Source organism: Sphaeramia orbicularis, chromosome 18, assembly GCF_902148855.1.
Source record: "Sphaeramia orbicularis chromosome 18, fSphaOr1.1, whole genome shotgun sequence".
NCBI classification, from domain to species: domain Eukaryota; kingdom Metazoa; phylum Chordata; class Actinopteri; order Kurtiformes; family Apogonidae; genus Sphaeramia; species Sphaeramia orbicularis.
The window spans coordinates 43,152,706-43,172,670 of NC_043974.1; the positions used below are offsets into that span (position 1 = coordinate 43,152,706).

At 37.7% G+C, this 19,965-nt stretch overlaps 1 protein-coding gene across 2 annotated transcripts; it reads left to right on the forward strand.

The window, feature by feature from the left end:
- The first annotated feature begins 3,006 nt into the window (after positions 1-3,006).
- Positions 3,007-15,284, forward strand: LOC115438627 (ubiquitin carboxyl-terminal hydrolase 46-like). Of its 2 annotated transcripts, none has more exons than XM_030162373.1 (11): positions 3,007-3,197; positions 3,277-3,388; positions 3,579-3,697; positions 4,573-4,643; positions 7,197-7,319; positions 7,507-7,602; positions 7,687-7,818; positions 10,948-11,076; positions 11,162-11,199; positions 11,286-11,326; positions 13,473-15,284. In XM_030162373.1, the coding sequence occupies exons 1-11, from the start codon at positions 3,143-3,145 to the stop codon at positions 14,321-14,323; spliced, it is 1,767 nt and encodes a 588-aa protein (XP_030018233.1). In that variant the 5' UTR covers positions 3,007-3,142; the 3' UTR covers positions 14,324-15,284. The 2 variants fall into 2 exon arrangements, with proteins under 2 accessions (XP_030018233.1, XP_030018234.1); XM_030162374.1 differs by having other exon boundaries at positions 13,476-15,284.
- Positions 15,285-19,965: the final 4,681 nt, after the last annotated feature.

Below are 19,965 nucleotides of genomic sequence, written 5' to 3' on the forward strand. Positions count from 1 at the left end.
AAGGAGCTGAGGGTCTGTGTCGACTTCACTGATCACCAGACAACACTCAGGTGCACAGGGGCGGGGTCAGGCCCTCAGAGGGAGGGGCTTAGCACACCTGCATTAGCCCTCTTTCAGGCAGAAGTCTCAGAGATCAGTGACTTCAGATCAATGAAAGTGATTATTTCTGAAAACTTTAACCCACAGATGAGGCCACTGTGGGGAGGTGGCTTTCAACACACAGCAAGAAGGTCATGGGTTCAATTCCAGCACCAACTCCCATCGATGTGGGGTTTACATGTCCTCTGGGTTCCATCCACCGTCTGAAGAAATGCACCTCAAGTGGTTAAATGTTCAATCAAATTTACCTGTAGGTGTGAATGTGAGTGAGTGGTTGTTCATCTGGATGTGACAACACATCCAAAGAGTACCCCACCATCGGCCTGTGGTAGATGGATGGATGGATGGATGGATGGATGGTTAGTTACCAACTGACTCAAACTGTACAAATATGCTCAAAACTGTCAATAACACAAACAAAAACACACAAAGTAATAAATAAAATAAACAAAAAATGCACAAAATATCTACTAAATCTAACAAAAATGCACAAAATGAGTAAAAATTACCACAATTATCAAGATGTTATTTTCTATTACATTATTGGGTGTTGATTTTACTGATTTTCTGTTTTATTTTCTTTTAATTATTTTATTAGATTTAGAATAGAATAGAATAGAATAGAATAGAATAGAATAGAATAGAATGCCTTTATTGTCATTATACATATATACAAGGGCGTAGAATTGCGTAGGGATGCTAGGTTCACGTTCCCTACCAATATCCAGCCACTACTGTGTTGTCCCTACCAATCCAACCGCTGTCTGTAGTGTTTAGTCAATGATTATGGCACACAAAGGGTTAATAGTCGGTTTCTTCTAAAAGCCATGCCTCTAACCTAATTCTCACTCTCCGATTGGCTCTGCGGTTTTGCTATCGTACATGTGATTGGCCATCCCCGCTGTTACTTCATCTACTTGCAAAAGCTACAGTTACCAGCTACTTGGACAGGAAAAAAAAAAAAGTTGGCCAGGACAGGAGGTAGTTCGTATCTCCAACCGCTTAGCGTAAGTCATCAACATGTTTGCATTTGTTCTGCCTGGATTTAATATCAGAGGTGTCATTTACATTTACATTTGTACATGTGTCTGTTTGCATGTGTGCGTGCGTATGCGTGTCCGTGCGTGCAGGGCTGGTTCGTGGCAAAGGCTGATAACTGATAATATGATCATTTTTAATTAATTGTCTTAAAAATAAAGAAATGAGAGGAAAAAAAACAAAACAACAACAACCCCCCCCCCCCCCCATAATTTGTCAGGTGAACTCTCCCAGACCGGTGCTCTCTGTGTGTGTGTGTGTGTGTGTGTGTGTGTGTGTGTGTGTGTGAGTGAGTGACAGAGACAGAGCTGAGCTGAATGACAGTCAGACAGGTGTAGAACTGAACATCCAGGTAAAGGATGGAGAATTTATTACCATGAAAAGGCCTTCCAAGGCCTTAACTGCACAGTTTAGAAGAGGAGAGAAGAGGACGAAGAAAAGTAATCCAATTATAGAGGGATGTAACCTTTTATAATGTTAAAAACATTTTATGTTACTAGCAACAGCTAGCTGAACTGAAATGAAGCAAAGTTGGCTAATAATGGAACTGCAGATGATTAAGAGATGAGATATCTGCTAAGGTGTGGTTTACTGCTGATGAACTGGGTTATATGTGTCTATCTGGTTTATATATGTTTCTGTGTGGTTTACTGCTGGCTGCTTTGTGTATCTCCCTCTCATACTTGCATGTTTGTGTACATGTATGTGTTTTTTAAGGGGGGCACCAAATTCATATCTTGCTTAGGGTGCCAAAATGGCTAGAACCGACTGACTATGATTGTTTGCTTGTTTGATCAGCTCTACATAACGTGAAATTGTAATCGCAAATGCAAAAAAAACATCAACTTTCAGGATTGCTGCCTTGGAGCACTTTTGTGTCCCCACCAATGTCAGAGTCAAGCCTACTCCCTTGCATATGTACAACGAAATTAAAAGAGACAACTCTCTCGTGGTATGTAGTGCAAAACAGTTCAAAAGAAGAAGAAAAGAAAAGTGTAAATATATATACAGAATAAAAACAGGCATGTCACCAACTAAGAAACAGTAGAGATAAATATATATTGCACTTTGACCCTGGCTGGACACTAAGGATATTTGTTAAATATATATCCTCATTTGAGGTATTGTCATTGCAATGTGCTCAGTACCCATATTGCACTTGGATAAAATGTACTGCTAAATCTGGAGGTGCGGGCCTGGATGGACCTGTACCTCCTCCCTGAGGGCAACAGTGAAAACAGGCTGTGTCCAGGATGTGAACCATCGAGGGTGATGCTTCTGGCCCTGCGCAGACACCTGCTGTTACAGATGTCTGACAGAGAGGACAGCTGGACTCCTATGATGCTCTAGGTTGACTTCGTGACTCTTTCCAGAACCTTCTTGTCAGCCTGAGAACTGCTCCTGTACCACGCTAAGATGTTGTGGGTAAGGGTGCTCTCCACAGAACATCTATAGAAGGACAGCAGCAGTTCCTGGGACAGGTTCACCCTTCTCAGTGACCTTAAAAAGTTCAGGTGCTGCCGTGCCTTTTTCTCAAGGGCACTGGTGTTAGTGCCCCATGTGAGGTCCTGAGAAATGTATGTACCCAGGAATCTGAAGTCACTGACTGTCAGATTTAATTATTAAGTTAAATATTATCATTTAAGTTAATGATTTCCATTCTATACTTCTAGACTCATATAATTAATGTTTTGTGACATTATTATTATAACTATTATTATTATTATTAGTAGTGGTAGTTTTTTATTCAGTCATGTGTCCGCCTTGTTTCTGCCCATGAAATCTTAAATTTCCGACGCACCTGAACGCACCATCCAGCCAGTGCGTCTTTACGTCAAACCGAAAGTAAAACAATTGGAGATGGTCCTGTGTGTGACTGCAGTATGTGTGCGGTCTGTGGACTCCAGATGAACCTGTCCTGCTTTTTGTTCATTCGGTGAACATTAGTTCAATCATTTTTGAACATTCATCTGATTCTCAGCTGATTACGTCATAAAGACTCAGGATGAGTTACAGCAGCAGACATGGACGGACTTCATCCAGCTGGGGTTACCCCTCAGGTATGTGCATGTTTTATCATCCAGGCATAATAAAAGCCCATTTCCACTTGTTTTCTTTACTGTCTGTCTTCATTCACAGATAAAATCATGTACCATGGCCTGATGAACCAGGGATCCACCTGTTACCTGAACAGTGTCCTGCAGGTTCTGTTCATGACCAAGGAATTCAGACAGAAGCTGAGAGTCCCAAGGTTTGAAAAAAAAAAAAAAAAAAAATTAATTAAAAAATAATAATAATAAAAAATAAAAATACATTTATCATTATTATTATTATTATTATTATTATTATTATTATTAATTTAACAAAAGATTAATTTTACAGACAAGTATAGAATTATGTAGAATCCATTTTTCTTCCACTAAAACTGTTTTTATTTTCAGCAAACACAGAGATGACGATCCAAACCTCATCGATCGTGAGCTGATGGAGTTGTTTGGTGATTTAGAAAAATATACAACCTACACCTATAAAATCACAAGGAAACTGGACATCCGCAACGGTAAAACACTTTTACAAACACGACAGAACAATGAGCTCGTTTACATGACCATAAAAACCCGATAACTGAAAGTAATCCAATAATTTTACATGATGTTTATGTGCACTTCAGAAATACGATGATTGAAAAACTGTGGTTTAGACGTTTTAGTTCATTATTGGAATTTTTTGGACGATAGAATCAAACTTCCTTTTTTTCTCCACATGTTCAGATGTAACAAATCTAAATAAATCAGATGAACAGGTAAAAGAATAGAGTAGAATACAATAGAATAGAATACAACATGATACAATACAGTTGAAAACAATAGAATAGAATAGAAAAAAATAGAATAGAATAGAATAGAATAGAATAGAATAGAATAGAATGCCCTTTATTGTCATTATACTGAATGTACAATGAGATTGGAGAACTTCTCCTTCTTCAGTGCAAACAGATAGTTCTAGATAAAATATACGATACAAAATATATACAAGATAAAGACAGTGGGATTAACTCTATAAACAAATATGAAGATAAAAAAGGATAAAATGCATGAAAACAATACTCCAGTATTAGGGACAAATCCAGATGTGTTCATCTGATTTCTCATAATCAGAATTAGATTTTTGTATAAAATATGATGTAAAATAAAATAAAAATGTGTTTTATCTGAAAACTAGTTTCTCTTTTATCTCAGTACGTATTTATTTTTCAAATAGACCCACAGTGCTTCCAAACCTGCTTTATAACATCAGTCTACATCTGGTGTGAATTTTTAGCCCCATGTCCTGTTTTTAGGACCAGTTTCATAGAAGAACCCAGATACAAAAACACAACTGGAGGTTTTTATTTGTACACGGTTTAAGAAATTGACACAGTTTCCTCTTCTTTAGTTTATGAACAGCAGGATGCAGCCGAGTACTTTGAGAGGATTCTACGTCTGACTAGTGAGGAGGCGTCTAAGGTATGACATCATCAACTCCAACTCTAATGAACTCTGATGTAAAGTGATGTGGGGGGGGGGTTCAGAGGAAATCCTGCTGTTGGTCCTCGTTTGGTCGTCGATGTTCCTGCAGAAGCTCAGAATGGACTTCCTGTTCTTCTGTGTTCTTTATTCATAGCACAGGTTAAGTATTGAGGAGAATTACAACCACCTCCCATGTATAAGTGTCTGTGTCTGATGAGGCCAGTGGGCTTTTCAGGTGGTTGTCATTTTCAGCCTCACCACTAGATGTCACTAAATTGCACACATTGAATCTTGAGGGAAATCTACAGACCCATTTCTACTGCAGGAGCTTTTCCATAAACTTTTATTATTTACCCATGATTTTTAAACACCTTGGTGTGTTTGCACCTAAAAAACTTTCCCTTGACCCCAAACGTTCTCTGAAAAAGTTCGTAGCAGGGGGCGGGACTTTCAGATTATTGTTGCAACTTTTTTGTCTTGTGTCTTTTTTCACCTTGTCCTGTCTTTTTCATCTTGTTGCGTCTTTTTTTTTCGTCCATCTTTTCATCTTCTTGTGTCTCTTTTGTCTTCTTGCCTCTTTTTTTGCCTTGTTACGTTCTTTTTGCCGGTTCCGTCTTTTTCGTCTTCTTGTGTCTTTCGCATTGTTGCATTTTTTTTTGCCGTGTTCCATCTTTTTTGTCTTGTTGCATCTTTTTTCATCTTAAGTCTTATGTTTTCTGTCATGTTGCATATTTTTTTTGTCTTAATGCTGCATTCCAGGGTGTTTTTTGAGCCCGTAAGTCATGACTTCAAATCACAACTCACGACTTTAACGTTCCAGGCAAGTCACGCCAAACTGCCTGAGCGCAAGGAATTGTGGTAGCTAGATGTAAACAAACCATCATGGTAGACCGTACATTATGCTCATTTGCAATCATTAACAATCATTAATCATTAACATAACATCGTTATGTTATTTGTATATTTGGATACGTATTTGATTTTAATTTATTCTTGCACTCAATGGACGGAAAATTAGCTAATGCTAGAGTAGCTGCTGATTATGCAGAACATGTACAGATACATAATGTCAGAGCAATACCTTGTTTTAATAAACAATCTGCATAAACACCGCATCCATGGGGGGACTGCCATAGTTGCATGACGTCAGAACTCGGAACTGGGAGTACATCGATCTAGTACGAGTTCACGGGTGTGAAGTTACAGGTTTGACTGACATTCCAGTGCATTTTCACCAGTAGAAGGTTGGAAAAACACGAGTTACGGGTGGACTGGAACGCAGCATTAGTCTAATGTTTTTTGTCTTGATGCATATTTTTCTTCATTTTGCTTCTTTTTCATATTGTTTAATTTTTTTGGTCTTGTTTTGTCTTTTTCTGTCTCCAATGAATTTACGGAATGCAGTCTAAAGAAACAGGCTCTGTGCACAGCTCCACTACCTCCTGAACTTCAGGTAGCTCCTTTATTTCCTGTCTTTCATTATTGGACACTGATTAATCCAGGTGTGTCTAATTAATCAGCAGTCTCAACCAGAAGTAGCAGACACACCTGGATTAATCAGTGTCCAATAATGACAGACAGGAAATAAAGGAGTGTAGTGGGCTGTGCATAGAGTCCATTCAGCAGGACTTTGAGTTGACAACATCAAAGCACCAAAACTGTTCTGACCAAATTTTCCCAAACTTTGAGGTTGAAACACAAACTACACAGACTAATTCTTTCACCAGGTAAATCCTTCTTTCTTCTTTGTAAAACTCGAGATTTGTTAAACTAGAAATGTTTGCATATATTGTATTTTTCACTTGTAATGCCATATATGTCATACTGTGTGGAAATATGGGGTAATATGTTTAAAACTAACATAGACCCTATAATTAAACTCCAAAAAAAGCTATTAGAATAATAAATAAAGCTGGTTATCTTTAATCAAGTAATCCATTTTTTGTAGGATCTGGTTTATTAAAATTTTTTGATATTGTCTATTTAAAAACAGTGGAAATTATGTTTCGTGCTAAAAGCAAAAGACTTCCTGTTTGTATTCAGAAAAAAATTAAGTTAAGAGAAGGGAATTAAGAGGGATGTTCATGTTTGAAACAAGTAAAGCAACAACAAACATTAAAAATATCACTGTGTTTCTGTTATTGGTGCCAAATTATGGAACCAACTGAAGGATGAAGTGAAATTGTGTGGCTTGCTGTCGAGTTTTAAAAAAGCTTAAAGTTGTCAAATTCTCAAGGGCTATGAAAGTACAATGATCTCTAAGTGACTTAAGAAAGTGAATGGAGACTAATTTATGTTAATGTTTTCTTTGCTGCAACTTCAGGTGTGGAGTTGGAGTAAGGATGGGTGTAGGAGAAGCAGAAATAAGCATCTGGCTTCAGCTTCTTCCTTTTTCAGTTACCAAATGGTGTTCATTTTATGGGCTTTTTTTTCTATGTATATGTTTTTGTCCATAACTGAAATAAAAATATTTGTTCATTCATCCTGGTAATTCCCTTGACTGTTGGTGTAAACGGGTCCTATGAGTTAAATGTGCATGTTTTTCTTCAGGTTTTCCAAGGAGAGCTGATCAACAGGAACACATGCTCTAAGTGTGAAACAGTCACTGATATTTCTGCAGCGTTTTGGTATCTTCCTCTGGCTCTGGTGGATTCCTACGGTGATTATAGTGTGGTAAGAATCTGGACGTGTCTAATTACTGAAACAGAATAAGGTCAAACAGGCAGATATTCTACAAAACAGTATTATAAGAAAAAGTAGTAATACTCTGAGAAAACAGTGAAAGTACTAGAAAATCTGCCTTTTTTCCTCAGAGTTGATGATGTTCTTTCTCATTTCCTAAACCTGGTCCATGTTTCAGATAAAGGGCATTAAGGACTTCTTCAGACCTTCAGAACTCAGAGGAGAAAACCAGATGTACTGTGAACGCTGTTGTGACAAATCTGACGCTACCATAGTGAGTCATGAGGAAACGTCCGTATGTGTGCACTGACCCTGGTGTTACATCAGTATAAAAGAGGATTGTGTGTGTTTTATGCAGAAGTGTGTGGTGGAGAAACATCCAGAAGTTCTGGTGCTGAAGTTGAAGAGGTTCGACTTCGACATGCGTCACATGTCTAATGTGAAAATAAACTGTGCTGTGGACGTGCCCTTCACACTCCAGATACCACAGGTACACAATAAAAACACTGCTTTATTATGAGGGTTAAGTCATATATTTAAGTAATGATTAACTAATGCAGGTCTGGTGATGAGTTTATGCAGACGTTAATGTAGAATGAACCTGAATACAACTGTGCTTCATTTATTTCACTGTAGTTATCAAGGATCGGTTACTAGTTGAACAAAAAACCTGAACTCTTAAGTTCAGGTCTTAACGCACAATTCGAATTTTTTGGTGAAATCTGATTTTTTTGTGTGCTTGTTCATATTACTCATTAAATGCGACTTCTGTCAGTTTTGAATAAGAACTGAATGCGACCCTGAAGTGACCAGCATGTGCAAAAGAGGTTCTGACGTAATACATGACCACGCAGACACGCATGGTTTTTATGGAAGTAACGCTCCTGGGACGCAGAATTATGACGTTTGTCACATTTCAGTGACGTAAAGGTCGGATAAATGCGATCTGGCCGTTCAGACTGAAGTTGCAAAATATCAGATACGTATCGGATTAAGGATCACATATGAAAGTAGCCTGGGTCAGATTTGAAAAACTCGGATTTGTGCATTTCAAACTGTCTTTAACAGATCAGATACAGGTCACATATGGGCAAAAAAAAAAATCAGATTATGGCCACATTTACCTGTAGTCTGAACGTAGCCTAAGTGGCTCCTTCTGAATACATATGGTGCATTCCAAAGTGATGGGCAGGGCTGTGTACTGGCAGGAATCTGGCCATACGATACAAATCACAATACTAGGATCATGATATGATATATCACGATATATCATGATACTGTTAAAAAGGCAATTTTTTGTTTGTTTCTTTTTTTTAAGTGATTATTTTCTTGAAGAATTGAACTACACCAGACATATGCACAAATACTAAACACATTTTTATTTGATCACAACAGGATCTAATGCTATATCACAAAATGTTCCCGTGTTCAAACTTAAATTCTGTTTTACAGACATTACAGTTTCAGATCCTGTTCAAATGTTCATGTTCTATTAGTTCAGAACTAACATCAGAACATGATTTTTGTGCAATCCCAACAAAGGAACAAACATTATTTAATAAGAGTGTTCAATAATAATAAATAAAATATAAACAAAAAAGAAAAACTAAAAAACTAAATTGAACCTCCACAATATCTGCATTTGGATAAATACTGAAAAATATTGATACAGTACTTTTTAATATCGATACAGTATTGTGAAATGAAATATTGCAATATATTGCAGAACTGATATTTTCTAACACCCCTAGTGTACTCAATATGTTTTCTAATGTCACTTTACACACATCATACACAGTGGCGGCTGCTCATCTTTCAGAGAGGGGAAGCTCATTGTCAGCTTACATTAAAAAAAATAAATAAATAAATGTCAAGTTATTTAAACATAAATTCGAACCTCTGTTCCTTTTTAAGAAAATGGTCAGTGACCTTATCGTACCAAGTAAACAAGAAAACATTGAAATTAAGTTAAATTGAAACTTGGGATGGGAATCAAAAACTGGTTCTTTTTTGAGAACCAGTTCCCAGTAGCTCGATTCCTTGGAATCGTTTGCCTGCTTAATGATTCTGCTTATCGATTCCGCCTTCGTTGTGCATGTGCGGTGATGTCACACATACGCTTCATTGTTTTGGTCAGATCGTGGCCAACATGGCGTTGAGGCAGAAACGGTCTAAAAAGACGACACCAGGTCCACTGGAACACTGTCAAAGCTTCCATGTCTTCAAAAGGGTGGAATCCCTTCAATATCCTCCAACATTTGTCCACAGCATGTGACTCATTTACAGGAATGTCACGTATTTGATTCGATACTTAGCGGAGCTTGTGAATGTAGCAGCAGAGTGAACGCCGGGCCGGTTCCGGTTCCAGTGTGGGCAACAAACGTCATAACTCCTCAACTACAAGTTTCTGAAGGTAAGAAGGGAAAGGAAATGAGGTGTACAACAACGGGAGACAAGCCGCGTCAAGTCAAACCGGTTCCATGTAGTAGAAGTGCGGCAATAAAGGAATTAGTAAAGAGCCTGTAGTTTCACTTTCACTGCATACCCCCCCCCAGCATGGCCGCCGTCAGCTGTTATTATTTGTTCATACTGTATATGTTATATTTTCTGTGCAGATGGAAATATAAAAGACAGTTAATGCAAACACACCTGTTTGTACTCTTTTTATTCCCTCACCCAATGAGAATCGATAAGAGAATCGATAGGGAATCGGATCGATAAGCAATATTGATAATGGAATTGGAATCGTTACATGCTTAACGATTCCCATCCCTAATTGAAACAAGGAAGTACAATGAGTGTGTTTTATTTACAGTGCAAGAAATGAACAAGTAATTTGGTAGTGGTTTCTCTGATTTCACAGCAGAATGTGTGACGGTGTTAAACTGAACTGTGTCAGTGAAGGAGTGGATCTGAAAACAGCTGTCAATCAAACGGGATTCAGCCTTTTGATCGATCCTCCAATCAGCACGTGGAAGCTCAGCATCCAGCCCAGCCGAGCTCCTCCCACAGCTCCATTCACCCCCAGAGACGCCGGGCGTCCAAGGGCGGGACAACATCATGGCATTTATCCAATTACCGTCTAGTTTTGAGACAATGAAAAAAACTGTTCCACTCAGTCCCAGTGAAGTGCATGGACCATAGAGCATATGAGAAAACAGCGCAACGGGAATGTATGAGAAGTGAACAACATAGAGTCTGTTGATTTGTGATAAAGCTGATTCTGAACGAACTCGTCTGTGAGATGAACGTGTTCTAACACATTTGTAGTCAATGAAATGTCAACACAACCGTACATATTTGACCATTTAATTTTCATAATTTTAGCGGAAGCTGAGCTTCCCTTGAGAAATTGCCACTGATCACACAGTATTTTACTTTACTCCAAAGAGTCTGATTAAATACAGATCTGAGATGAACATACAGGAGGTAGAACTGCTGTATGTAAGTGTGAAGTAAGGACAAAGACTCATTTTATGCCATTTCATTCATGAAATCCTCCTTTAGGTTGTATTCAGTGTATGATTTATGTCCTTATTATAGACCTTTTGAACTGTAATATTATTTAAGTTTCATGACCCCTGTGTGTGTCCGTTCTTTGTACTGTTGTTTTTTTCAGGATCAAACCTATGAACTGTTTGCTTTTGTGGATCATTTTGGGGATCTCAAAAGTGGACATTACACCACAACAGTCAGGTCTCAGGATGACGACAAATGGTACATGTTTGATGACAGCATAGTCTCACAGGTAAGACTTCCTGTTTCGTAGATCAATCACAAAACATTTGATAGAATTTTTGTTGCAACTATGTTTGACTGTTTTTTTTTTCTAGCACAAATACCAGTGGTTTCAGCTGGACACCAAAGAGAAGTGAGTTATAACCACATATTGAAAATGTCCACCACACATGTAGGTGAATAGGCAAATAACTTATGTGCATGTATGTGTTCCTTTAGACTACCCAAGGCTTATCTGCTGTTTTACAGGAAACAAAAAGGTAAGAGCTAAAGGCTGAGCAATGGGCAAGAAAACTCATATTTGGGTTTTAGTTTGAATGGTGATATGTACATGTTAGTATCTTCTACAAGTTCAACTAAATATTCAGTCACAAGTCAAAGGGTTTTCACCCCACTATTAAAACATACATCTGAAAAAAAGAAAGGATTTGATTAAAACTACAGTATTCTTTTGTGTTTATGCAGAATTAGTCCCTATGACATTCAGTCTTTCATCAGGTAGAAATAAGTTCAGAAAACAGGAGGTTCTCTCATCCTTCACCGTCTTAACATCAGCTTCTGACTCTGATTTCTTCCATTTATATTCTGCTTTCCTGCAAAACTTAACAGCTTCGAATTCTGTCGTTTGATCGTGGTTGTTTCCTGAGTCCAGATCTGAGGTCATTGAACACAGCTTTAAAAGAATTAACCGTATCATTAGGGTTGGAGATAAAAAAACAAACAAACAAAAAACAATACAACACAGAGTAATAATCGAATCATGAAATAATAAAATCAGTAAAATCAATGACCATAAATTGAGAAATATGAGTGACAGGAAGTAGTATACTGGCACAGTTGTAAAATAAATCAAGGTTTTTAAAAATTTTAAATTCATTTTTACCCACCAAGCTAACGCTAACTTACTGACTCGCTGATAACAATGCTAACTAATACTTTGGCTGTGTATGTTAAACACCACCAGTTAAATTCAACTACTTAATAACAGTTATCCTGTACCATGGGTCGACAACCTTTACAATCTAAAGAGCCATTTTTGGACAGAAATAGAAAAACAAAACTGTCTGGAGCCAAAGGATACCCTTATAACTTTCCTCTGAAAGTGGTAACTGTTTAAGAAGCTCTTTAGGATTAGTTTGTACAGAATATGTGGAGAATAAATCAAAGTTTCAGTGCATTTACAGAACCACAAAGAAATTAGAGAACTAAAGAAAATGGTGATATTTACCTCCGCCAAGGAGGTTATGTTTTTGCCAGGGTTTGTTTGTTTGTCTGTCCGTTAGTGTGCAACATAACTCAAAAAGTTATGGACAGATTTGGATGAAATTTTCAGGGTTTGTTGGAAATGGGATAAGGAAGAAATGATTACACTTTGGTGGTGATCGAGGGTGGGGGGGCCCACGGGGGGGGCCACTGATCAGCCTTGGCGGAGGTCTGCGCTCTCTGAGTGCTTCTAGTTGTCATTATTTTCTGCTATATGAAACTTTCTTTGCAATGAAGAATACAGACAAATACCTTCAGTGTCTTAAAATTAATAAGTAATCTACTTTTACTATTACTACTACTACTATTATTTTCAAATTATTATTTATTTATTATTTATTTGTTAATTAATTAATTAATCAATTAATGTATTTATTTGTTTATTTATTTATTTATAATTTGGAGTATAGTCTACATTTTTACAACTGGATAACATCAGAATCACTTTATGGCTGTGACAGTAATAGCAAAATGTGTACAAAATAAATAGATAAATGAAAAAAAAAAGTGTTAATCATTTCCTTTTGCTTTTTGACATAGCCACATTGAGCCACTGGAAAAGGGCCCAAGAGCCATATGTGGTCCTGGAACCACAGGTTGCCGACCGTTCTATACGGTTGTTTGTTACAACAATAATGTCAACTTTACGTAAAAAACATGAATTAGTGCTAACTGGCCTATTAGCAGGCTAGCTGATGGACCATATTCATGCCAAGATTAGCTAATGTAGCAATGTAATGCTAATGAGAATCTTAAACAACATATTCTAAACATATCTACAAAAATAATGTATTTTATTCAGTAAACAGAAGCTCATCATGTCAAAACAGTTGTCATTCAAAGCCACGTGAAACCTTCAGTTTTACATTTGAATCTTTGTGATCTTGGTTTTCCTGAGGTGAAAGTATATTTGAACAAGAAGGTAAAACTATTGTAATGTTAACTTAGTAAACATTATCCACACTGCTAAATAATATGGTCATTTTTCAATTACCAGGTAATTTCATCTTCTAGGAGTTTTTTTTTTTTTTTCATTTAGTTGTATCTGATAACAGTAACGTCACCTTTCTATAACAATTAATGCAAGAGATAAGCCTGAATATCATTGGGTTGACTGTTTTATTATCCTTCTGTTGTTTCTAGTAGGACCTGCAGACACCTCCTCCCAAGTCATGGGTGAAGTTTCCACTCCTGGAGTCCCACAGGGTGACGTCAGTGTGAAGATGGATGGACTGGAAACAGAAGATCCACAGAACAGAGACGTAGACGTTAACGCTGCAGCATCTGTTTCTCCCAAAGACGTCAGTGGGTTGAAAAGACCAGCGGCGGCACCTGAACGTCCCTATAAACATGAAGAAGGAGACAAGCCACCGCATCAGCAAGATGGAGATGAGGACAAAGACCGTGGACATGTTCGTATCAAGGAACACAAAGAGGATGATGATGAAAAATGCATGACATCACCTGATGACCAAATGAGAACAAAAGCAGCCGAGGGTGTAAAGAACGATGGTACTGGTGGGCGATCAGACCTCCAGAACATACCACATACTTCTAACTTCATGCCATATGCTAGTGAAAACCAGACAAGATGGGGTAAACAAGGTGAAGTCAGAGATAGAACATGGATAGAGGTGAAGGAAAAGGGGAGAGGTGAAGCAGAACAGCAGAAAAATGAAGAGTTCCACCGTGTTACAGATCAAAACAGACAAAAGTTAGAAACATCAACTGCTCAGGTTGAAAGGTTTTCTCCTCAGGTTGAGTTGAATCAGGAGGCGACAACAGGGAAGAGGGAAGGAAGTTTGGATGTTTCCGATAATATCTCAAGGTATTACCATGAACAGAAGGTCAGGGCCACAGATGTGAACAGAGATTATAGTGAAGGTGGAGACAAGAAGAGACCTGAAAGATTAGAGAACGTACGTGATGATCGGAAGGTTAACAAGGAAAGAAGAAGACAAGAACATGAGCGTAAACCAGAATACGACCTCTGAAAAGCAGCTGAGGAGACGACAGGAAGAGATGATTCAGGTACAGGAAGGACAGAAATGTGCACAGGTGGTGTTAAGGAAACAGGGAAACTTTGGAAAAAATCTGATCTTCACGACCAAAACAGCATGTCAAATGAGAGGAAGAGTCCAAAACAGGGAATTAGTGACAGCAATAGAAGATATGACGATCAGAGAGAGGACAGGGGGGATGTAGAAAGAGTCGGAGATGGACCCAGAAGAAGAGGAAGCACTTATAGTCTGAAGTATTGTGGTACATACCATGAAGGAGATGAGGAAATATGAAAATATGAATTGGAGGAAATCAAAGGGGGTGATTTAAATGACAGGAAAGACTGTGACAAACTGAACACCGGAGAGAACGCCAAAAAGAAGAGTGAGAGGAAGACAGATGAAGATGAGCAGAGTAGCAGAGGTCATGAACAACGAAGAATAAGGTCAGACAGAGATCCCAACAGTAGATCGGAGAATCCTCGACGGAACAGATCACCTGAACAACAGTTTAGTCCGACTCAGACACAGGCTGAGTTTGATCTGAAAGGAGGATCAGCTGGAAAAGGGCTCAGAGTTTACCAGTATGAAGCCCATGGACGTCCTCCAACAGGTGACGCCACGGAAGGCAGAAGGTGTTCAAAGTCAGAAAGAAAGACACGGAACAATTCGAACCACCATCAAGTCAGACCTAAAACCCAATCAGACGCTCAGGATGCTTTGAACGGAGGCATGAGAGGTCTAAGACTGACTGAAACACCCCCGAAAGGCATCGAAGGGTTAGAACTGGAGGGGAACGCTAAAAAACAAGCAAAGAAGAAATACTACGGAAAGGGTTGTTTTAGATTTGTTCGCCGACGCAAAAACAAAGTCAAACAGATTCAAAGTAACGGGGTTTAGTCGCTGTTTTCACCCGTCAGCTGTTTATATCAACACGTGAATATTTCGCATAATTATTTTTTAACAGTAGATTTTTTTTTTTTTCTCGAACTCAAAGGTATCAACCAATCATTTGTGTGAACTCCTGCATTAGGCAGTGAGCAGTGCACGGCCCAAAAAATTATAATTATTATAATTCTCTTCGCTTGTCACGGGTGTTACCAGGTCCAAATGTAAGCAGCTGGGCTATTGAAGTGTTTGTCAACGGGGGCGGTACCCTGCATAAAGACCCCATGTAAACATGTCGTCTTTAAAAGGTCTTGAATTTAACTCATAGAAACCTGTACTCATTAATACATGTACGTTTCTGAATACGTGAACTACCAATTTACTTTTGATGATGAAAGTAAAACAAATGCAGTACTTTTGTGCATTTGACTTGATTCCATTAAGATTATTCACTGATTTCTTCCTCTTTTAAGTTTCTTGATTAAATTGATGTTTAATTATTGTAAATTCTTGAGTTTACAATGTGAGCTACTGGAAATAAATGTCTGAGAACAACTAATATTAGGTGTAAATCATGCCTTTTATTAGATTGTTGTTGTATTTGATTAAATATTAAGGACAGACTAAAGTGAGTTAATTGTTAGATTATATTACGGTCATTTATATTTTGCTGTTTTATGTTTGGTTTTAGGACTGACTTTTGTGTTTTATGTATATTTTTAGTTTGGATGTGGCTGTGATTTCTATTTTGTGTAATTTCTGCTGCTGTCTTGGCCAGGACACTTGAAAAAGAGATGTTTAATGTCAATTAGCTTTTTTCCGGGTTAAATAAAGGTTATAAATATAATAAAATAAAACACTGTGTTGTTATGGTAATGGTGACATACAAATATTAAATGTAAGTCAAATTAAAAAGCTGAAACATTGTGGCAAGTGCTGTTTTTATATAATATTAAGTGCATTTGAAAAGAACATCAACCAAGTAAAACATGAGGATTTCTAGTCAGACGCATGGGACACGTCTGAAATAAAACAATAAAAATGCCTCTAATCTGATTCACTTGATCTACATGTCAACTTCTGTTTCAGTTTCTCTTGCATCGTTTACTCTGGTTGTTGTTGCGATGTCCTAAATATGAAGTGTTTTGATTGAAACGAGGGCATACCTTGGTCTAATATGCGTTTCATTTGCTTTATGGGCTGAACTTGTCTTGTTTTTATTTTTAAACTGTATGTGTAGACTTTGCTGTCAGATCCCCACAGTTCCAACATCCCCTGAATGCAGCATTCCTGTAAACTAATAGTTAAAGGAGAAACAGAAAGTGTTGTGAGGTTTATAAATAACAAGAAAGCATTAGTCATTAAAGGAAACAAAAACAGGTCTGCCGGGTAATGGAAATAACTATATAGACTTTATGTAAGTACATTCCTGCTGTGATAAACCAGGCAGATGAACTTCCTTAAAGGGGTCAAATTATATTATACACACAAAACCAAAAAGTGATCAACAAGTCACTTTGAAACTAAGCCAACAGTGGAGGGAGAACAGTAAAATAAAACACAATAGGACGTCAGGGTCCCCAGGGCCAAAACAACAAAACAAACAACCCACAATTATGTAGGAAAGAAACCGAATCTTCACAAAACAAGAGACAAAATGTATGAAATAAATATCAGAACAATAAGATTCAGGACAAATGATTTAGAAAACAATGGCACTGATGAAATGAGTTATCGCTCTGGTATCTGGTCCAGAGAAGTCCCTTTAACAACCAAAAGTACATATTCAGCACAGTGCTGTCCGTAGTAATGTCTAAATGTTTTTCATGCAGTTTGCTTTTAACATTTTTCTTATTTTGTATTTCATCAACTTCAGCCATAAACAAAAATGCCAAATTCTCAATAAATATCCTTTTTTTTTTTTTAAACCCTTTAAATTCCATATTCGTAATGTAAACAAACCATATTTTTTGATGCAAAACACAAAAAAAAGCTATAGCATATAAAAATTGTTTGTTTGTTTGTTTGTTTTCTTCCTGGCATATATCAATGATTAACACCAATACTGGTTAATATGCATTATTGTTTTTTATGTTTATGTTTATGTTTATGCATTTGGCAGACACTTTTTTCCAAAGCGACTTACAGGGGAAAACCAATCAAATCACTCGATCAATCAAATTTTATTTATATAGCGCCAGATCACAAAAAAGTTATCTCATGACACTTTATATATAGAGTTGGTCAAAACCAGACTCTAAGCCAATTTACAGAAACCCAACAGAAAATTTTTTGAACAAGGTCAAATGTTAAATGCTAAAATGTGCCAATGCACATTTTTACTCACTTGGGAGAAGGTTGTTTTTTTTTTTTTCCCACTGTTTAAAATGTGCTGATTTTAGTAGTTTCATCAGAATTTCAAAAGTCATGCAAAAACGAACAACTTTTGAGTTCTGACCTAAAACAAATTGTGTAAAACAATATGAGCTTTTATAAAATGAAGTGCAAAGTGTGCAGAATACACTCAAAGTTAAGGACAAACCACAGTCCTCTAACAAACACAACCCCATGTAGAAAAGCAAAAGGAGCTGAGGGTCTGTGTCGACTTCACTGATCACCAGACAACACTCAGGTGCACAGGGGCGGGGTCAGGCCCTCAGAGGGAGGGGCTTAGCACACCTGCATTAGCCCTCATTCAGGCAGAAGTCTCAGAGATCAGTGACTTCAGATCAATGAAAGTGATTATTTCTGAAAACTTTAACCCACAGATGAGGCCACTGTGGGGAGGTGGCTTTCAACACACAGCAAGAAGGTCATGGGTTCAATTCCAGCACCAACTCCCATCGATGTGGGGTTTACATGTCCTCTGGGTTCCATCCACCGTCTGAAGAAATGCACCTCAAGTGGTTAAATGTTCAATCAAATTTACCTGTAGGTGTGAATGTGAGTGAGTGGTTGTTCATCTGGATGTGACAACACATCCAAAGAGTACCCCACCATCGGCCTGTGGTAGATGGATGGATGGATGGATGGATGGATGGATGGATGGTTAGTTACCAACTGACTCAAACTGTACAAATATGCTCAAAACTGTCAATAACACAAACAAAAACACACAAAGTAATAAATAAAATAAACAAAAAATGCACAAAATATCTACTAAATCTAACAAAAATGCACAAAATGAGTAAAAATTACCACAATTATCAAGATGTTATTTTCTATTACATTATTGGGTGTTGATTTTACTGATTTTCTGTTTTATTTTCTTTTAATTATTTTATTAGATTTAGAATAGAATAGAATAGAATAGAATAGAATGCCTTTATTGTCATTATACATATATACAAGGGCGTAGAATTGCGTAGGGATGCTAGGTTCACGTTCCCTACCAATATCCAGCCACTACTGTGTTGTCCCTACCAATCCAACCGCTGTCTGTAGTGTTTAGTCAATGATTATGGCACACAAAGGGTTAATAGTCGGTTTCTTCTAAAAGCCATGCCTCTAACCTAATTCTCACTCTCCGATTGGCTCTGCGGTTTTGCTATCGTACATGTGATTGGCCATCCCCGCTGTTACTTCATCTACTTGCAAAAGCTACAGTTACCAGCTACTTGGACAGGAAAAAAAAAAAAGTTGGCCAGGACAGGAGGTAGTTCGTATCTCCAACCGCTTAGCGTAAGTCATCAACATGTTTGCATTTGTTCTGCCTGGATTTAATATCAGAGGTGTCATTTACATTTACATTTGTACATGTGTCTGTTTGCATGTGTGCGTGCGTATGCGTGTCCGTGCGTGCAGGGCTGGTTCGTGGCAAAGGCTGATAACTGATAATATGATCATTTTTAATTAATTGTCTTAAAAATAAAGAAATGAGAGGAAAAAAAACAAAACAACAACAACCCCCCCCCCCCCCATAATTTGTCAGGTGAACTCTCCCAGACCGGTGCTCTCTGTGTGTGTGTGTGTGTGTGTGTGTGTGTGTGTGTGTGTGTGTGTGTGTGTGAGTGAGTGACAGAGACAGAGCTGAGCTGAATGACAGTCAGACAGGTGTAGAACTGAACATCCAGGTAAAGGATGGAGAATTTATTACCATGAAAAGGCCTTCCAAGGCCTTAACTGCACAGTTTAGAAGAGGAGAGAAGAGGACGAAGAAAAGTAATCCAATTATAGAGGGATGTAACCTTTTATAATGTTAAAAACATTTTATGTTACTAGCAACAGCTAGCTGAACTGAAATGAAGCAAAGTTGGCTAATAATGGAACTGCAGATGATTAAGAGATGAGATATCTGCTAAGGTGTGGTTTACTGCTGATGAACTGGGTTATATGTGTCTATCTGGTTTATATATGTTTCTATGTGGTTTACTGCTGGCTGCTTTGTGTATCTCCCTCTCATACTTGCATGTTTGTGTACATGTATGTGTTTTTTAAGGGGGGCACCAAATTCATATCTTGCTTAGGGTGCCAAAATGGCTAGAACCGACTGACTATGATTGTTTGCTTGTTTGATCAGCTCTACATAACGTGAAATTGTAATCGCAAATGCAAAAAAAAACATCAACTTTCAGGATTGCTGCCTTGGAGCACTTTTGTGTCCCCACCAATGTCAGAGTCAAGCCTACTCCCTTGCATATGTACAACGAAATTAAAAGAGACAACTCTCTCGTGGTATGTAGTGCAAAACAGTTCAAAAGAAGAAGAAAAGAAAAGTGTAAATATATATACAGAATAAAAACAGGCAT

Coding starts and splice junctions, on each gene's coding strand:
- LOC115438627 (XM_030162373.1), top strand. CDS start 3,143: ATGAGTTACAGCAGCAGACATGGACGGACTTCATCCAGCTGGGGTTAC. Junction 7,603..7,686: donor ACAAATCTGACGCTACCATA/GTGAGTCATGAG, acceptor TGTTTTATGCAG/AAGTGTGTGGTGGAGAAACA. Junction 11,200..11,285: donor CAGCTGGACACCAAAGAGAA/GTGAGTTATAAC, acceptor GTGTTCCTTTAG/ACTACCCAAGGCTTATCTGC.